The sequence below is a fragment of the Lepisma saccharinum genome, chromosome 4 (genome assembly GCF_977018435.1).
Source record: "Lepisma saccharinum chromosome 4, izLepSacc3.1, whole genome shotgun sequence".
In the NCBI taxonomy this organism is placed as follows: Eukaryota; Metazoa; Arthropoda; class Insecta; order Zygentoma; family Lepismatidae; genus Lepisma; species Lepisma saccharinum.
In genome coordinates, this window is record NC_139232.1 from 12,689,653 (window position 1) to 12,704,487 (window position 14,835).

At 37.0% G+C, this 14,835-nt stretch overlaps 1 protein-coding gene across 1 annotated transcript in view; it reads right to left on the bottom strand.

The window, feature by feature from the left end:
* The window catches only part of Hml (hemolectin), a 271,917-nt gene that overhangs the window by 115,445 nt on the left and 141,637 nt on the right, over window positions 1-14,835 (bottom strand). Inside the window, exons 46-51 of the mRNA XM_083120321.1 lie at window positions 13,150-13,330; window positions 12,236-12,493; window positions 10,882-11,062; window positions 6,092-6,249; window positions 4,869-4,952; window positions 69-188 (exon numbers count right to left, since the gene is read on the bottom strand). Of these exons, the coding sequence (XP_082976447.1) occupies window positions 69-188; window positions 4,869-4,952; window positions 6,092-6,249; window positions 10,882-11,062; window positions 12,236-12,493; window positions 13,150-13,330 (982 nt within the window). The remainder of the gene's footprint in view (window positions 1-68; window positions 189-4,868; window positions 4,953-6,091; window positions 6,250-10,881; window positions 11,063-12,235; window positions 12,494-13,149; window positions 13,331-14,835) is intronic.

Genomic DNA, 14,835 nt, shown 5'->3' on the forward strand with positions numbered 1-14,835 from the left:
GGAAACACTGTACAAGGTCAAAAATAGATGATTCCAGCAAACTTGCGTAAAATGAACTCATGTCGTACCTGGTAAGCACTCTTCATCTCTGAGGCAAAGACCTTCCTGCTGAAGCTGGTAATGGAAGAAAGAGCATGTATCTCTGCAACGTACAGCACATTCATCCCATTCTTTACCATCAGGACACACTGAAATAAAAATGAGAAAAATACAAATGAGTTTAGTTTCTGTTGCCCTACAAGCAAATATATTATTAAGTCTATGTGAAAACTGATTGCATGCTGAAGTTACTTGAAGTGAGCTCAAGTTTCTTTTAACACATTCCTTGCCACCTTCATGGACAAACATGGTAAGTACCCAACTTATTATCTTGCCACAGAACATTCTAGGTTTGAGTCCTGGTGAGAGTATAGGTGTTTTATTAGATGTTTTTTTTCATATCTGTTTCATCAAATTATCATTCATTCTTCATATGATTAACCTAAAGAGGCAAAGAGGAAAAGCAATATTAAATCACTGAATCTTTCCTTCCTCCACCCCCCCCCCCCCCTTCCACACACACCATACCTGCCTTTAATAATTGATTGTTACATGCTGCTCATGGTAGTTAATGTATAAACACTTATGTCAAGTACAGATACAGGGAGGTTATTTCAGTCGTTCACCGCCAGCGTGACGGCCGTTCCGCGGACTCTTCATGCAACAGGTCCCGGCAAATTGCGTTCAGGAAGTCCGTAACAGAAACCGCTTGTTTTGTAATGTTTCCACTTTTCACAATTACAGTTACAATTACAATTGAAATAAGCACGTACCTTGTCGCACGGATGCAGGAAAAGGTGTCCTCCCAAATACAAATATTTCCGGCACCTTATTTCTGACATCTAATCTTAGATTAGACATCGCTACTTTATCCTCAGTTGACAGAAAGGGAAGACAGCATCCCGGCGCATAAAGCAAACCGAAAGCGTAAAATGATATTTAAAAGTAATAATAATGATGATCACTAACCTCCTGTGTTATAAGAGATGTTGAAAATGACTTCCTTCAACAGCAATACAACACGTTTCTTAGGTTCAAGAGATCCTGTCTATCGTAATCCCTGACCACTTTTCTGCAAGAATTCGTTTTCACGTAATTATCGTACATAAAAACTCTATGTTCAAGACTATATTTGTTTAACGACATAAGTAATGAATGAACAACAATTAACACACAATAAAGCACTAGCACACCAACTCAATAACACAGTATAAACAAAACGCGTACTGATAAACGCGAACAGAAGTGAACATGAATGAGCGTAGACTCACTGTCTGGTAGCCGACAGTGTTGCTAACCATTTTTCGGCAATGTCCCTACAGACGTAGTCAAAATGTCCCTACAACTGACCAAATGTCCCTACGCCAAGTAAAGTGACTAAAAAAAAAACCACCTCATGAGCATGCAAACAGAAGATAAAATATACACATTTACTTACCAAATCTTTCTGCTCGGTGCTTCCACAATTAATGAAGGAGCGAATTTACAATACAGGACCTCTCCCCGATTTTTTGTAATATTTCGCATACTCACTAATTGAGGCCTCCTAATCACGAATTTGAAGTTAAAATTTGGGGGGTCACGTGTAGAAATTGCAAAATAAGTGACATTGAGTGGTCCGCGATCGGCACGATTGCTTATTATTTACCGGAAGATTTTGTGTTTCCAATACTTAAAAAACGAAATATACATTCCTGATATTACTACGACCCCAAATTTTAACTATGTTTGCCTATCCTAACCTAACCTAACCGTACCTGAATGGTTCGTGGGGCTATCCGTCAATGGTTTGTTGGGCTACCCGTGCATGTTTTTTTCGAGCCCAAATTTTAACTATGTTTGCCTAACCTAACTTAACCTAAACTTACCGAGAATGGTCAGTGGGGCTATTCCTGAATGGTTTTGCGGTAATTGTGATTACAAACCGATAAAAAATATTATTTTCGTAGCACTTTAACGGCAAACGTTCATCATCGAAGGCCATTTTCGTATCCTGCAATTTTATGATTGATGTACTGTTGCCAAATTTACCTGTAATCAAATCAGTTCTTCTACATCGTGATTGTCGCTGTCACATGTAAGCACGTTCTTTGGGCAATATACTGAAATCCATAAGTTTATTAATTAGCCCACAGCCATCCTCCTGCACACTCCACCTAACAATCTGTACAACATTAACAACTTTTTTACTGTTCTCTTCCGCCATTCTTACACGATCCATGCTCTCCAAGTATGAAATCAACAGTGTGACAACGCTGTAGACAGCGTAACTAATTTTAATTTGTTCATATCAACAAATATGGCTACCATACTTGTATACGGAGAATCATTGCGAGAATTGAAAAGCTTATTTTACAACTTCTACACGTTAATGAACATTTTTTCCCCCTCACCCCAACATGTTAACTTGAGATAAATAATCACGAATAATTATTTCGTGAGTATAAGACGTAGCATAGAAATTACAGAAGGGTCCGGTATTGTAAATTCTTGCCTTAATGAATAATAGGGGTGTGCTGGACAGAATTTTTTGGGTCGGGACGGGATCGGGACGGTAATTTTTTTAAATCCCGACATTCGGGACTGAAAAATTTGCAATTTCCCGACCAAGTCGGAAAATTTTCTGGACGGGAAATGTTCGAAATTTCCCGAAGCACTGGAAATCTCGAATTTTACAAGTCATTTTCACTTTAAGTGATTGTTTTTGCATTTCTAGAATAAAAACTTACAACTTTCGATAAGTTCCAGAAACTTACAAGGCAGAAAACGTCGAGAATTAACGACTTTTTAAAGTAAAGAATCCAGCACACCCCTAATGAATAACGTTGAGTCGTTTACTGTTGATTATGTTATTTGAAGTCATACATGCTGCTGCTGTGAAGAGATAGATGTTGGTTGGTGATGCTGTATTTCCTGCATTCTTTAACAATTTTGGTCCCATTTTATTTCCCTTTTTTGTTTTTGTATCACTTAACATTGAAAATATTCTTTCCGTTTCCGCGTTAGAATGCGGCAATGTTAGCACTATTTTCGCGAGAGTGGAAATGTTTTCAAAAAGGAACTTGCCTTGAAAGTTTTTGGTAACCGATAACATGTTCCAAAATTCTGATGGAGATCTGTTAGTTAGTTCTTTTTTCTCCTCCTCGCTAAAGTATCCAGATAAACTAATTCATAAAATGTAATTTACCAAGATTGAAAAAAGTACCTACGTTTTCCCTCATTTGGCAAAATCTGTCCCTACGTTCCTACGCGGGCGAAATTTAGTGAAAAGTCCCTATGCGTAGGGACATGTCCCTACGGTTGGCATCACTGCCGACACGTGCAGTATGAAGCGCCCTCTCGCGGCTGACAACTCACCCAACCCCCGATAAGCTGCAGGCGCTGTCGCGACAACTGAGAATAAAGTAGCGATGACTAATCTAAGATTAGATGTCAGAAATATTTGTATTTGGGAGGACACCTTTTCCTGCATCCGTGCGACAAGGTACGTGCTTATTTCAATTGTAATTGTAACTGTAATTGTGAAAAGTGGAAACATTACAAAACAAGCGGTTTCTGTTACGGGCTATCTGTTACGCAATTTGCCGGCACCTGTTGCATGACTGGGCCGGCAAGCGGCCGATGCTGAAGCGGTGGCATGCTGCAATAACCTCCCTGTAGTAATTTGCAGAATAATAAGTTCATTTTAAGAATGGCTAAATTTAAACCAATTACCATTATCTAAATGTCATTGCAACATAGCCTTAATCATCATATATTGGAACTGAGATTTTACTGAGAACTTTTAACACTTTTAAATACTCCAGAGGGGCATTGGTGAATGTATATTACAGATTATAATATGCTGACAGAACACATAATATAATATATGCATAACATAACTATATATATATATTTTTAGAGTACTATGGGCCTCCCCTATGGTGCAGTGGTAGTGTCGTCGCCTTGTAATCAAGGGGTCCCAGGTTCGATACCTGGTGGAGGCACATAGTGGTTCAGATCCCACTATATACTGTAGGTCCAGTCCCAATTACCTTTCTGTGCACAAAGTGGACTTAAAATAACAATTCAATCAATTTTAGAGTACTACAACAATGATATAATATAAACTATTGTAAAAACATTACAAAACCATAATATAACATACTAATATTGTAAAAATAGAATATTACATAATGTATACAATGTAAATTTATTTTTAAAATAATTTAATTCTTGAAATTCTTCAACTTTAATGTCTGTTTTATACATAAAAAACTGCCATCACTACGTGTAAGATCATATTATTATACAGTCATTACCACATTTACTATACTACATTATTACTTGGCATGCAGGAGACCAGGGCTCAATTCCCATGGTGTGTGATTTTAGGTGGGAATTTTTCTAGCAATGTATCTGCATGAAGTGGCTCTGGAGTATACCCAGCCTCTAATGAGTACATGCGGACAACTCCAGGGGAAAAAAGTGGCTGGAGCATGATGCTGACCACATCACCTTCACAAATGGCCAAGATTCTGAATGTATATGTCCCTACCATCATATCTCACCATGAGCCTTCATTGCATGTTGCAATGAGAAGGGGGTGGCATTATCTTTTTATATTATTTTTATTATATTCATTGTTCACTATTATTTTTCATAACAAAAACCTAACCTTCAAGGGAGCAGAATAACATGATATTAATTGATTGAAACTATTGCACTAAAATTTATTAATAATTACAGCTATTGTACTAAAATAATATGTCATTTAAGGTTCAAATCAATTGCCACATTACTTTCAGGTGGAAAGCATTTAATGTACTCATTTGTACAATATTACTTACCTGATGTTGTGCCTTCAGTTATTTCAGTTGTTTGTTCAGTTGTAATGGTTGTTGCTGGGGTTGTTGTAGGTGCCAATGTTGTTGCTGAAATTTTAGAGATAATAATGATCAATACTAAAATTCATAAACTAGAGAATAAGTGTACAATAATTTCATAACCATCAATATTGTAGCTAAATGCTACACAGAGATTGTAAAACACACTATATTTTTCCAAGGTAAGAATGACTGAAGGATGGTAGCACACAAAAAAGACATTAAGCTGTGTACGCGTATCAGCATTTTTGTAAAATTGATGGTAACTTTGATATTTCTATAAATAGCTTATAATTTAGTGAAAAAATCTCCCTTTTGTCAATTTTTCAGCGAATGTAAAGGAATAGTTTATGAACCATGTTTTTCATAAAATAAATGTCTACATACACAGTCTCCTTTTTTAATAGTATTATAGTTACCTGCTTACATACTCTAGATAAGGAAGTGAACAACTCATTCAGGTTGTTAATGGAACATTTGCAATTGAGTCAGTTGATAATAATCAGTTATAGGCATCATGAATTTTATATTACTATTTTTATAAGTGTCCTCCTCCATGGCCGTGTGGTCTAAGGTGCTATGCTTTGGACTCCGACTGTGGGATGGCATGGGTTCGAGTCTGCCTGGGTTCAGTCTCTGGGTTTTTGTCCTGTGTATAGGACTGGTGACAACCCACCATAGTGAAGAAATTGAGGAGCTACGAGTGAGTAGTGTAATCTGGTCTCGGAAATCTATAACGGCTGAAGGTTCAAAGTACTGACCCCACATCACCCCATTACCGGTTGAAGATCTCTACTCCTCTAGGTAGGATTGTGGGAGGGAGACTGGCAGTCAGTTGATAGGCCAAGGCCCTCCCAGGGCTTATTGTTATTTTATAAGTATTTGCAAAAATTTCATATCAGTACATCCCTAAGCGTGCAAATGTAATTACTGGGCTACATTTGTGTTTCTGTCATATAACACTTGTTTTTAAACAATAATTCAACTGTTTACTTAAATATTGAGAGTCTAGTGAGACACAAACTCTGGAAAAGAATCAACCAGTACAAATGATAAAATAACAACCATTACTCTCCAGTATCGACCAATATACCCAGATCAGTATCTGCTTATGCCTAGTAATGACACATTTATTATTTAAAATAAAAATAAATATTGATGTCATGAAAACAACACAAGTTACTTACCACAACCACAATAGAGACGAATTGCAAAATCAGGACATTTAATTGGATGAAGTATGTCATTGTAGCAATCTAAACCTTTTGTTTTCTTGCAAGTAACTCCTGTCTTAAAATCAGAACTATTTGCTCGCACTTCATGCACTTCACCATTAATGATTTCCCTGGTGCATAAAAATATAAAGAAAATGCAAATTACATAAAGGTTTGGAACACACAGGAAATGTACTATGCAGAAATTCGAACGAAAAATGCAGGCTCGACCAGGACTCTAAGCCAGAGTCCTGGTCAAGCCTGAATTTTTGAATCAAATATCTACAAAATATAAATTATAATTTAATACATTAGCATTACTTACGACATATAAAATTTGCCTTGTGCACAGTGGCGTCTCGGGGCCTCAAATTTAGCCAGGGCTTATTTTTTTAAAGAATTTAAAATATAATGACAATTCACATGAATTACAAAAAATAGGTATTCTTTCTTCTAGACTACAAAACTGGACTTACTTTTTTGAAAGAATTTAAAATGTAATGACAAATTACATGAATTACAAAAAAACTGGTATTTATTTTCTTCTAAACTACAAAACTGGACTTATTTTTTTAAAGAATTTAAAATATAATGAAAATTCACATGATTACAAAAGAAACAGGTATTGTTGTGAAACATACCTTTCTACGAATGTTGACTCCTGTTCTTCTGCTCAGCAAATTTTGTCATTACTTTTTCGTTGAAGCCCTCTATGTTTGAAATGTATTCTATCTCTATTGTAAGCAAGTGCCAAGGCATTTGGTCTGTCTTGTCCCATTGCATTTCTTAAGCAGGTTTTAATACGCTTCAATGTGCTGAAACATTGTTCAGATTCAGCTGTTGCCACTGGAGTTATTAAAACTATGTTTGTAATTTTTACTGTTTCTGAAAACGTACCCTCTAAATAATTTTAAATAAAAAATGAATGCAATCTACTGATAGAGTTTATGTTTTTCAACTTTTCACTGCAATAAAGAACACGAAGTTCCCTCTTTAGTTTTCCCTCTTCTATGAAGGGATAATAAATCTGGGAAGATGCCTCTGTTTAAAGATTGTTCTCTTTCATTATGTCCTCGTAGAGCAAGTTCATGTCGACCACAGAATTTTAAGCAATCGATAATTCTATTTAATATGTGTCTATTTTTTCCGGACAAATTCATTGTGTCTTGTAATTGACAGCCTATGTCTTTCATCAATTTGTGTTCCAACATCAACCCTGCCAAACTCACTCAAACATAGCAACTAGCATGTGACCTTCACTGTAGCGTAGGTGGGTGTAGGCCACGCCTTCCTTTGCGACGTGCCCCAGAAAACGATAATTGACATCAATGCCGCTAGGAGCGCTGTCGTATCCATGCAACAGACAATGAATTTACGAGGGTAAAAATTGCCTTTTAAAAGACTGTGTGATAGTTATGCATTATGGTGATTGATAATTACGTGAATACGTCCGTTTTTCTTTAGGGGCTAAGCCCCGGAAGCCCCAAGGGACGAGACGTCACTGCTTGTGCAACTTTATTATAATTTGTATCATAATTCTTCATTGCATGTATGAAATTTAGTTAAATTGCAATGAAATGTAAGTGAAGTAAATAATTATGTTTTTCAACTAAACTAACACAAACATTTGAATAACCATTAGATTGAAATTACTGAAATATATCATATGAAACAATAATGGCCAAATACATGAGTACACTATGTTGCCATTCGTCAACGGACACCCCTCAAAAAGTGCTCGGGATCGTCTGTACACGTCATACAACCTATAAAAGGCGTTGCCGGTTGAGAATACACTCATACCAGCTACAGCAGTCAATATGGACAGACGACGCGAACTGAGTGAGGCGGAACGAGGGATGATCATTGGAGCCCACAGGTTTGGGCATTCGACCCGTGAGATTTTCAACAAATTTCAGATACCCCGGTCGACAGTGAGTGATGTTATCGTGAAGTGGAAGCGAGAGGGGGTCATGACATGCCGACCCAGACCCAGTAAACTGAAAATATTAACAGATCGTGACCGTCGATGCTTGAAACGTGTGGTGAAGTCAAACTGGAAGGCGTCGTTACAGATAGTGGCACAGGAGTTTCAATCAGCTTCCAGTAGTGCTGCAAGTGATCATACTGTCCGCCGGGAGATCGTCGCACTTGGTTTTCATTGTCGCGCAGCAGTTCACAAGCTGCATATCACAGCCCGCAATGCGACCCGGCAGTTACAGTGGTGCAAGGAACGGTGCCATTGGACTCTCAAACAATGGAAATCCATCCTATGGAGTGATGATTTGCGCTACCAGATGTGGCGGTCCGATGGACTTGTGTGGGTGTGGTGTATGCCCGGTGAACGCTGTTTACAGGACTGTATCGTACCCACAGTGAAATTCGGCGGAGGTGGCCTCATGGTCTTTGCCCTGCTTTTCGTGGTATGGTCTTGGTCCTCTTGTTTTAGTTTGGGGAAACATGAATGCCGATGCGTACCAAAAAGTTCTGGACAATTCTGCGCTACCGACATTGTGGGAACAATTCGGTATTGGCCCATACCTGTTTCAGCACACAATGCTCCATGTCATACGGCAGGCATTATCAACACATGGTTCGAGGACATGGGTGTGCAAAAACTTGATTGGCCAGCCCAAAGTCCAGATATCAACCCCATTGAACACCTTTGGGACGATTTGGAGTGCCGCTTGAGAGCCAGGCCATGCCGCCCAAAGAACACCACTTAGCTGTTTGCCCTTTTGCAGGAGGAATGGGGCAAGATTCCTGTCGACACGTATCACAAATTGGTGGAAAGTCTTCCTCGAAGGGTTGCGGACGTCATTGCGGCAAAAGGTGGCCCTACATGATACTGATGTGGTGCTGCGACCAGATTAACGTACTGGTATGGGGTGTCCGGTGACGAATGGCAACATAGTGTATCTATAATCTTTCACAAATTTCAATTTGATAATACAATACCAATTATCCCTAATATATCTATTGTCAACTAACAATTTGGTACACTCACATAGAATGTAAGGGTTAGTTTTCCCCTAACGACTTTCTTGTTTAAAACTAATAAAAGGGTCTTCATCCCAGTGGGTGGGGGTATAAATATCTGGTTGTGACTCGTTCATTCGTTCGAGAGGGAGAGGGAGGGGATGAGAGAGAGAGAGAGAGAGAGAGGGAGAGAGAAAGAGAGAGAGAGAATGAGAGAGAGAGAGAGAGAGAGAGAGAGAGAGAGAGAGAGAGAGAGAGAGAGAGAGAGAGAGAGAGAGAGAGAGAGAGAGAGAGAGAGAACACTTATGAGCGCCGTTTGTAGGGACTCCTTTTATGATAAACTGTGAGGATGGATTAGTGCTATGGTAAATAGTGCTCTCGTAGCTCGAATTAACATGGTAGGTACAGAACAAGAAATAATGAAGGTACAGATACTTGAAGAAAAACGTTCATGGTACACTCTTTGATACATGACGTTACAAACAGCTTTCTTCAAAATTGAAAATTAATAAATGCAAGAGTTTTACTGTCACACAACCTAGTTACAGGCATCAATCTTCCATTAGACAGTGTGGCTATGATATTATGTTTTAGGATTTTACTTGTTTCCCAACTTTATACAGTTTATCTCAGTAGCACAACCACAGGGAAGGGGGGGGGGTGGCAAACATTGACGGCCAAGGGCACATGCAGGGGCCACAGAGGAGAATTGCCCCCTTCGATTTCAAATTTTATGCAAATAAAAGTACATTTCGGAAAATTTTCTTGCTCGCTTCGCTTGCAAAGCCTGCTTTTCTCAGTTGCATATGTGTAAAACATATGTTGTAAATGAAAGTTATACATGCTATATGTACAAAAATAATTATCTTCGGAATGCATTTATCATTCATTTTCTGCCATTCAAAAATACAGTTTGTGTGCTTGTTTGCAATTATTAGCTAATGTGAAATTGACTGTGCTGAAAAAATATTTCAAATAGTTTGTTCCAAACAAATGCTTTAGTACCGACTTCTACCCTCTTTGTGTAATTTATGAGGATAATAATAACATCTACTACTACTAGTAATATTAATGTAATAGTAATAATAATAATAATAATAATAATAATAATAATGCCATTATTATTGTTGTTGTTGGTATGTTTATCCTGGTACTTGCCCCCCCCCCTCTCCCCAGACAAATATTCATGGTTGCGCCTCTGAACCTTTCTGGTCCCATCTGTTATAAACTTCTCCCACAGTACCCTAAAAATGAATAATGAGGTTTTACTGTATCTTGTAATACAATATGGTTGGATCAAACATGCTTTTACATTTTATAGAACACCTTTAAAATTATGAACTTTCTATTATCAACTTAATGAAATGGAATTTTGACTGATCTTGTTGTGCTGGGTGGGCCAAAAATATGTAGCCTGGCTCCACAATACCCCATGCCAGCATTTATTGTTCATTTAAACAAGGGTAATTTCCAGAACCTCGTACAGCAAATATGTTACCAAACCTTTAGAAAAAAAAAAGATTACTGTAATAACTGTAGTAATGGTAAGAATAAAGTAATAGTTATACATTATCCACTTGCTCGTTGTTTCAGCCTGCGGATACTTTTTTTGAGGATCACTCTGTATTGTAAATTTTAAATGTTATTACTGTACCAGCATTAATTGTTAACCTTAATCCTTAATATAGTAGGAGTATATTTCATTAAACATAATAGTCTTTAATATATCAATAAGCCAGTAGTTTTCATATTCTTGTTAAGAAAAAGTATAGAACTTTACTTACGTCTTAAAATATATGCATTCTATGTCCTGAATTAAGTTTCTAGGGCAAACATGAATTCCTTTCTCTTCGATTTCATCTAGAAGCTCGAAATCACCAAGACCATTTTCTTCTTCTGGATGTGACACATTGTACCATTCACTCCAACCCTCCCCACATGTGGGTATTTGAGTAGTTGAATGATCTGAAATATTACGAACAATATTAGCAAGATTTCTAGGGAGAACAAACAAAGATGAAACATGAAATAAACATTTACTCTCACATCATATACAGATACTTCCATATGCAAGTGTTTTTAAATTTAATACTATAACCCCTCGATCACATCATCTTATTTTTTGATTTGTGTAAGTGGGCGATTATGAAGAATAAGCTTGGCAACAGTGAATGTACGTCAATAGTGATGTCATTGAAGGGTGCTGATTGGTGGAAGAGTGGAGGAGTATGTGCAGGAAGATAACTGCTCTTGTCTATCGGCAGCCATGGGAGAGAGAGAGTCGCCTTGTCTTCAATCCCCTGTCTAGTTTTCAGTTAAGTATTATTGGTTTGATCTTTATTTATTTCTGCGTGCATAACAGTGTATAGATTGCTAATTGATTATGTGATCATTCCAAAAGAAGTTTAATTTAATTTAATTTAATTTTCATATTACCATTTTGAAGAAAGGAACTACTGTCTCTCTCTCATGCACGCTCCCAGTGAATGGGTGACCATGTGAAATAGTATCTTCAGTAACTAAACCAACAATATGTAACTAAGCCACTGATTAATTTGAATAAATGTGTAGTTATCATGAATTGTGTGTTACTCAAATTTTGACTACTGCAAATCGAGTTACTGTTCGACCGAGTATTGGATACCTCTTATGGGCCCAGTTCTGGTAGGAGTTCAGCCCCGAAAGGCGGTTGTAATACTCACTTAACAATGTATAATAGGGATGGGACCGATTAATCGGTACTCTATCGGTATCGGCCGATATAGGCATATTGGTGTATCGGTTTATTGGTAAAATTACCGATTATTTTACCGATCCGATATATCGATAAATATCTGATAGTTTAGTGCAAAATTCTGCCATTTTTGTTGTAATTTTTATGGACAATCTCCATGCCCTACTTTTTTAAAAAGTAAATGTCTAAGTATGCAATTTCTCTTGCACTGCAGTCACTTTGAAACACATTTTTTAAGGAGGTCAATGAACCTTTCAGGTTCTTCCAGGACCATTTCCAATTTTATATCGGATCGGTAGAATATCGGTTATCGGTATCGGTAAATTTTATATCGGTACTTTATTGGTATCGGCCAAAATTTCATATCGTCCCATCCCTAATGTATAATATAACATAAATCTTACCTCTGCAGTCTGGTCGTAGCCTGATTACAGTTTCTGGCCAGTCACAGACTTGTTTCTCTGGATTATATAGCATAAATGGACCACATGTTTTCTCTATGAGTTCGTAACCAGTACTTGTCTGTGTACAGTGATAGAATGAATGGCAGTCGTACTTGTTCTCACTGTTTGGTCTCTCAGGGTTGCAAAGTGGTACAGGAGTAGAAGTAACCTGTACCTCACCACAATCACAGTAAAACCTTACTTCGTAATCGCTGCAATCTGAAAAGCAAAGTTATCTAGTTTGATCATGTTACATTGATAATTTCTTTTTTACAGTTCTATGCATTAACAAAAGATGTAGTAACATTTTCATATAATTATGCTAAATTTATATTTGCACAATATTTATAATTTTGCATGAGAATTATTATTCAATGTGCACACTATGTATTGCTGCCAATGGTGGTCATTTTCAATATCTATAACTTTAAGGTACGTGACAATATAACAGTTCGTTCTTGTTGTTATTACTGTTCCTGTTGTTAACGTTCAAAGAGTGTAAACACTATTTTGGGACACACTATTTTAAAGCAAAAATCTTGGTAAATTGATGTATATAATTGGAGTGGAATATTTACATACTAATATTAATCAATATTTTTAACAACTTTTAATTACTACAATCTTCAAGTATCTGTATCAGTATTGGTGGTAATTTGGGAAGAGTTTTGGCATTGGCTCAAATTAGTATTGGCTCATTCCTACTCCTGATTTCAGTGACCACACATATCCTGTCCACAGAAAAACATACCTATAAAATACTTTTGAATTAATGATATTAGTACTAGAATTTCAGTATATGTGAGGTTTGAAAAAGTTTGAAATAGCCACTGTTTGCCTGAAAAAAAAAAATATGACACTAAATGAGAACCTACGGTTTGGTTCTTGTAGTCTCTGATCACATTTAAACCCATCGATCAAATTGCAAGTGAGTCCTTTCTGGCCAGCCTCATTGTATGGTATGTTCTTCCCTGCAAGACGACATTCTATCCTGCTTACTTTAGATTTTTCACAGGAGATTTTGCTCTGAAGTGACTGGAAGTTTTCTTCTTCATCCTAAAATTTATACACAAAAATTATTACTTTCAGGGAGAAAAAACATGGCAGTAAATGAAATGGAATCCAGTACTTACTTTATGCATGAAACAATTTATCAATGGTTCTATTACTTTCTATGGCCACTGCCAACATCTGTTTGAGAACTTGTTGAGCAAGTTAAAGTTGGTAAACTAAGTACTTGATTTCAATATATTAAAAAATGTATTAAGTTTGTTTATTCACTTGATTCTATTACATAAAAAGGAAAATAATATATGTCTCAAGAAACTGTCTTATGCCTTGTGCTGAAAAATATATTATTATCCATTGATTATTTTATAACAGGCGATGTTTCACAAACTTCTAATATGCATCATCATACCCAATAGGGTGGTGGTATTTCTGACCTATCAATGATTGATTGATTGATTGATTTAGCTTATTTTACTTCGTGTTTTGTGCCTCTTGGCTAATTTGCGAAGATGGGGATGAGTGATGAAATGATGAAATTGATGAATGGACATTCACAAACAACCAAGCCCAAGCGGGATTCGAACCCAGGACCCTTGGCGTCACAGCACGATATGCTAACCACTCCGCCACAGGGTCCGGCCTGACCTATCAATGAAATGGTGGTTGATTTTGGTCACGTCACCACTACTGTGGTGCGAGTACAAATTTGCTGACCACTTGTTTCACATTAATCGTACGCACATAACACAAGTTTTAGTCACTAATGTTGAATGGAGCAGGTGTAGCACTTTAAATCACTATTAAATTACTATGTTGCATTTTCTGGCAAATCCATGACGTAACCAGATAATGGGTGGGGTGGGGTCAGTTAAGAGAGATGGAAGGGAAATCAAAAATGGGATTTATGATCACATAACAAAAGTAAAGTCTCTCATATTTGTTGTCAAATTCAGAACATTGGACGTACAGAAAATTTGTATCCTGTTTTTCTATCATCACATGTACATGATTGTTTTTGAGGTGAAATGTGGTCAGGCTAAATATGCATTAGTGCAAACATGACCAGTGCATAAATGTAAAAGAAAAATTAAGTTGGCTTGGGATAAATTATAATTACAGTATGAGGGTGTTTCTAGATGTGTTCTGCTAGTTATCTATATGCATACCTGTTCACTTTATATCAGTGTCTGAAGTGGAAATTGCTAGCTGGGGGATGCTTCTATATTTTAACATGGTAGCTTTGAGAAAATGTTGCTAACTGGGGGATACAATCCCCCTGTATCCTCCCTCACTCCAAGCACTGCTGTACATTGCATGCTGTGTGTTATGCATTGTATGAAAAACTCAATATGATGACCAAGGCAGAAATTTATTTTATTATAAAACATAAACTAAACGTAACGCTTTACGTTATAAAACATATGTTTTATAATAAAATAAATTTCTGCCTTGGTCAGCATATTGAGTTTTTCATATCATGGAAACAAGGCTTAATAGTGTTATGCATTGTGTGTGCAAGAGCATACCAAAATGATAAATCAAAGGATGTG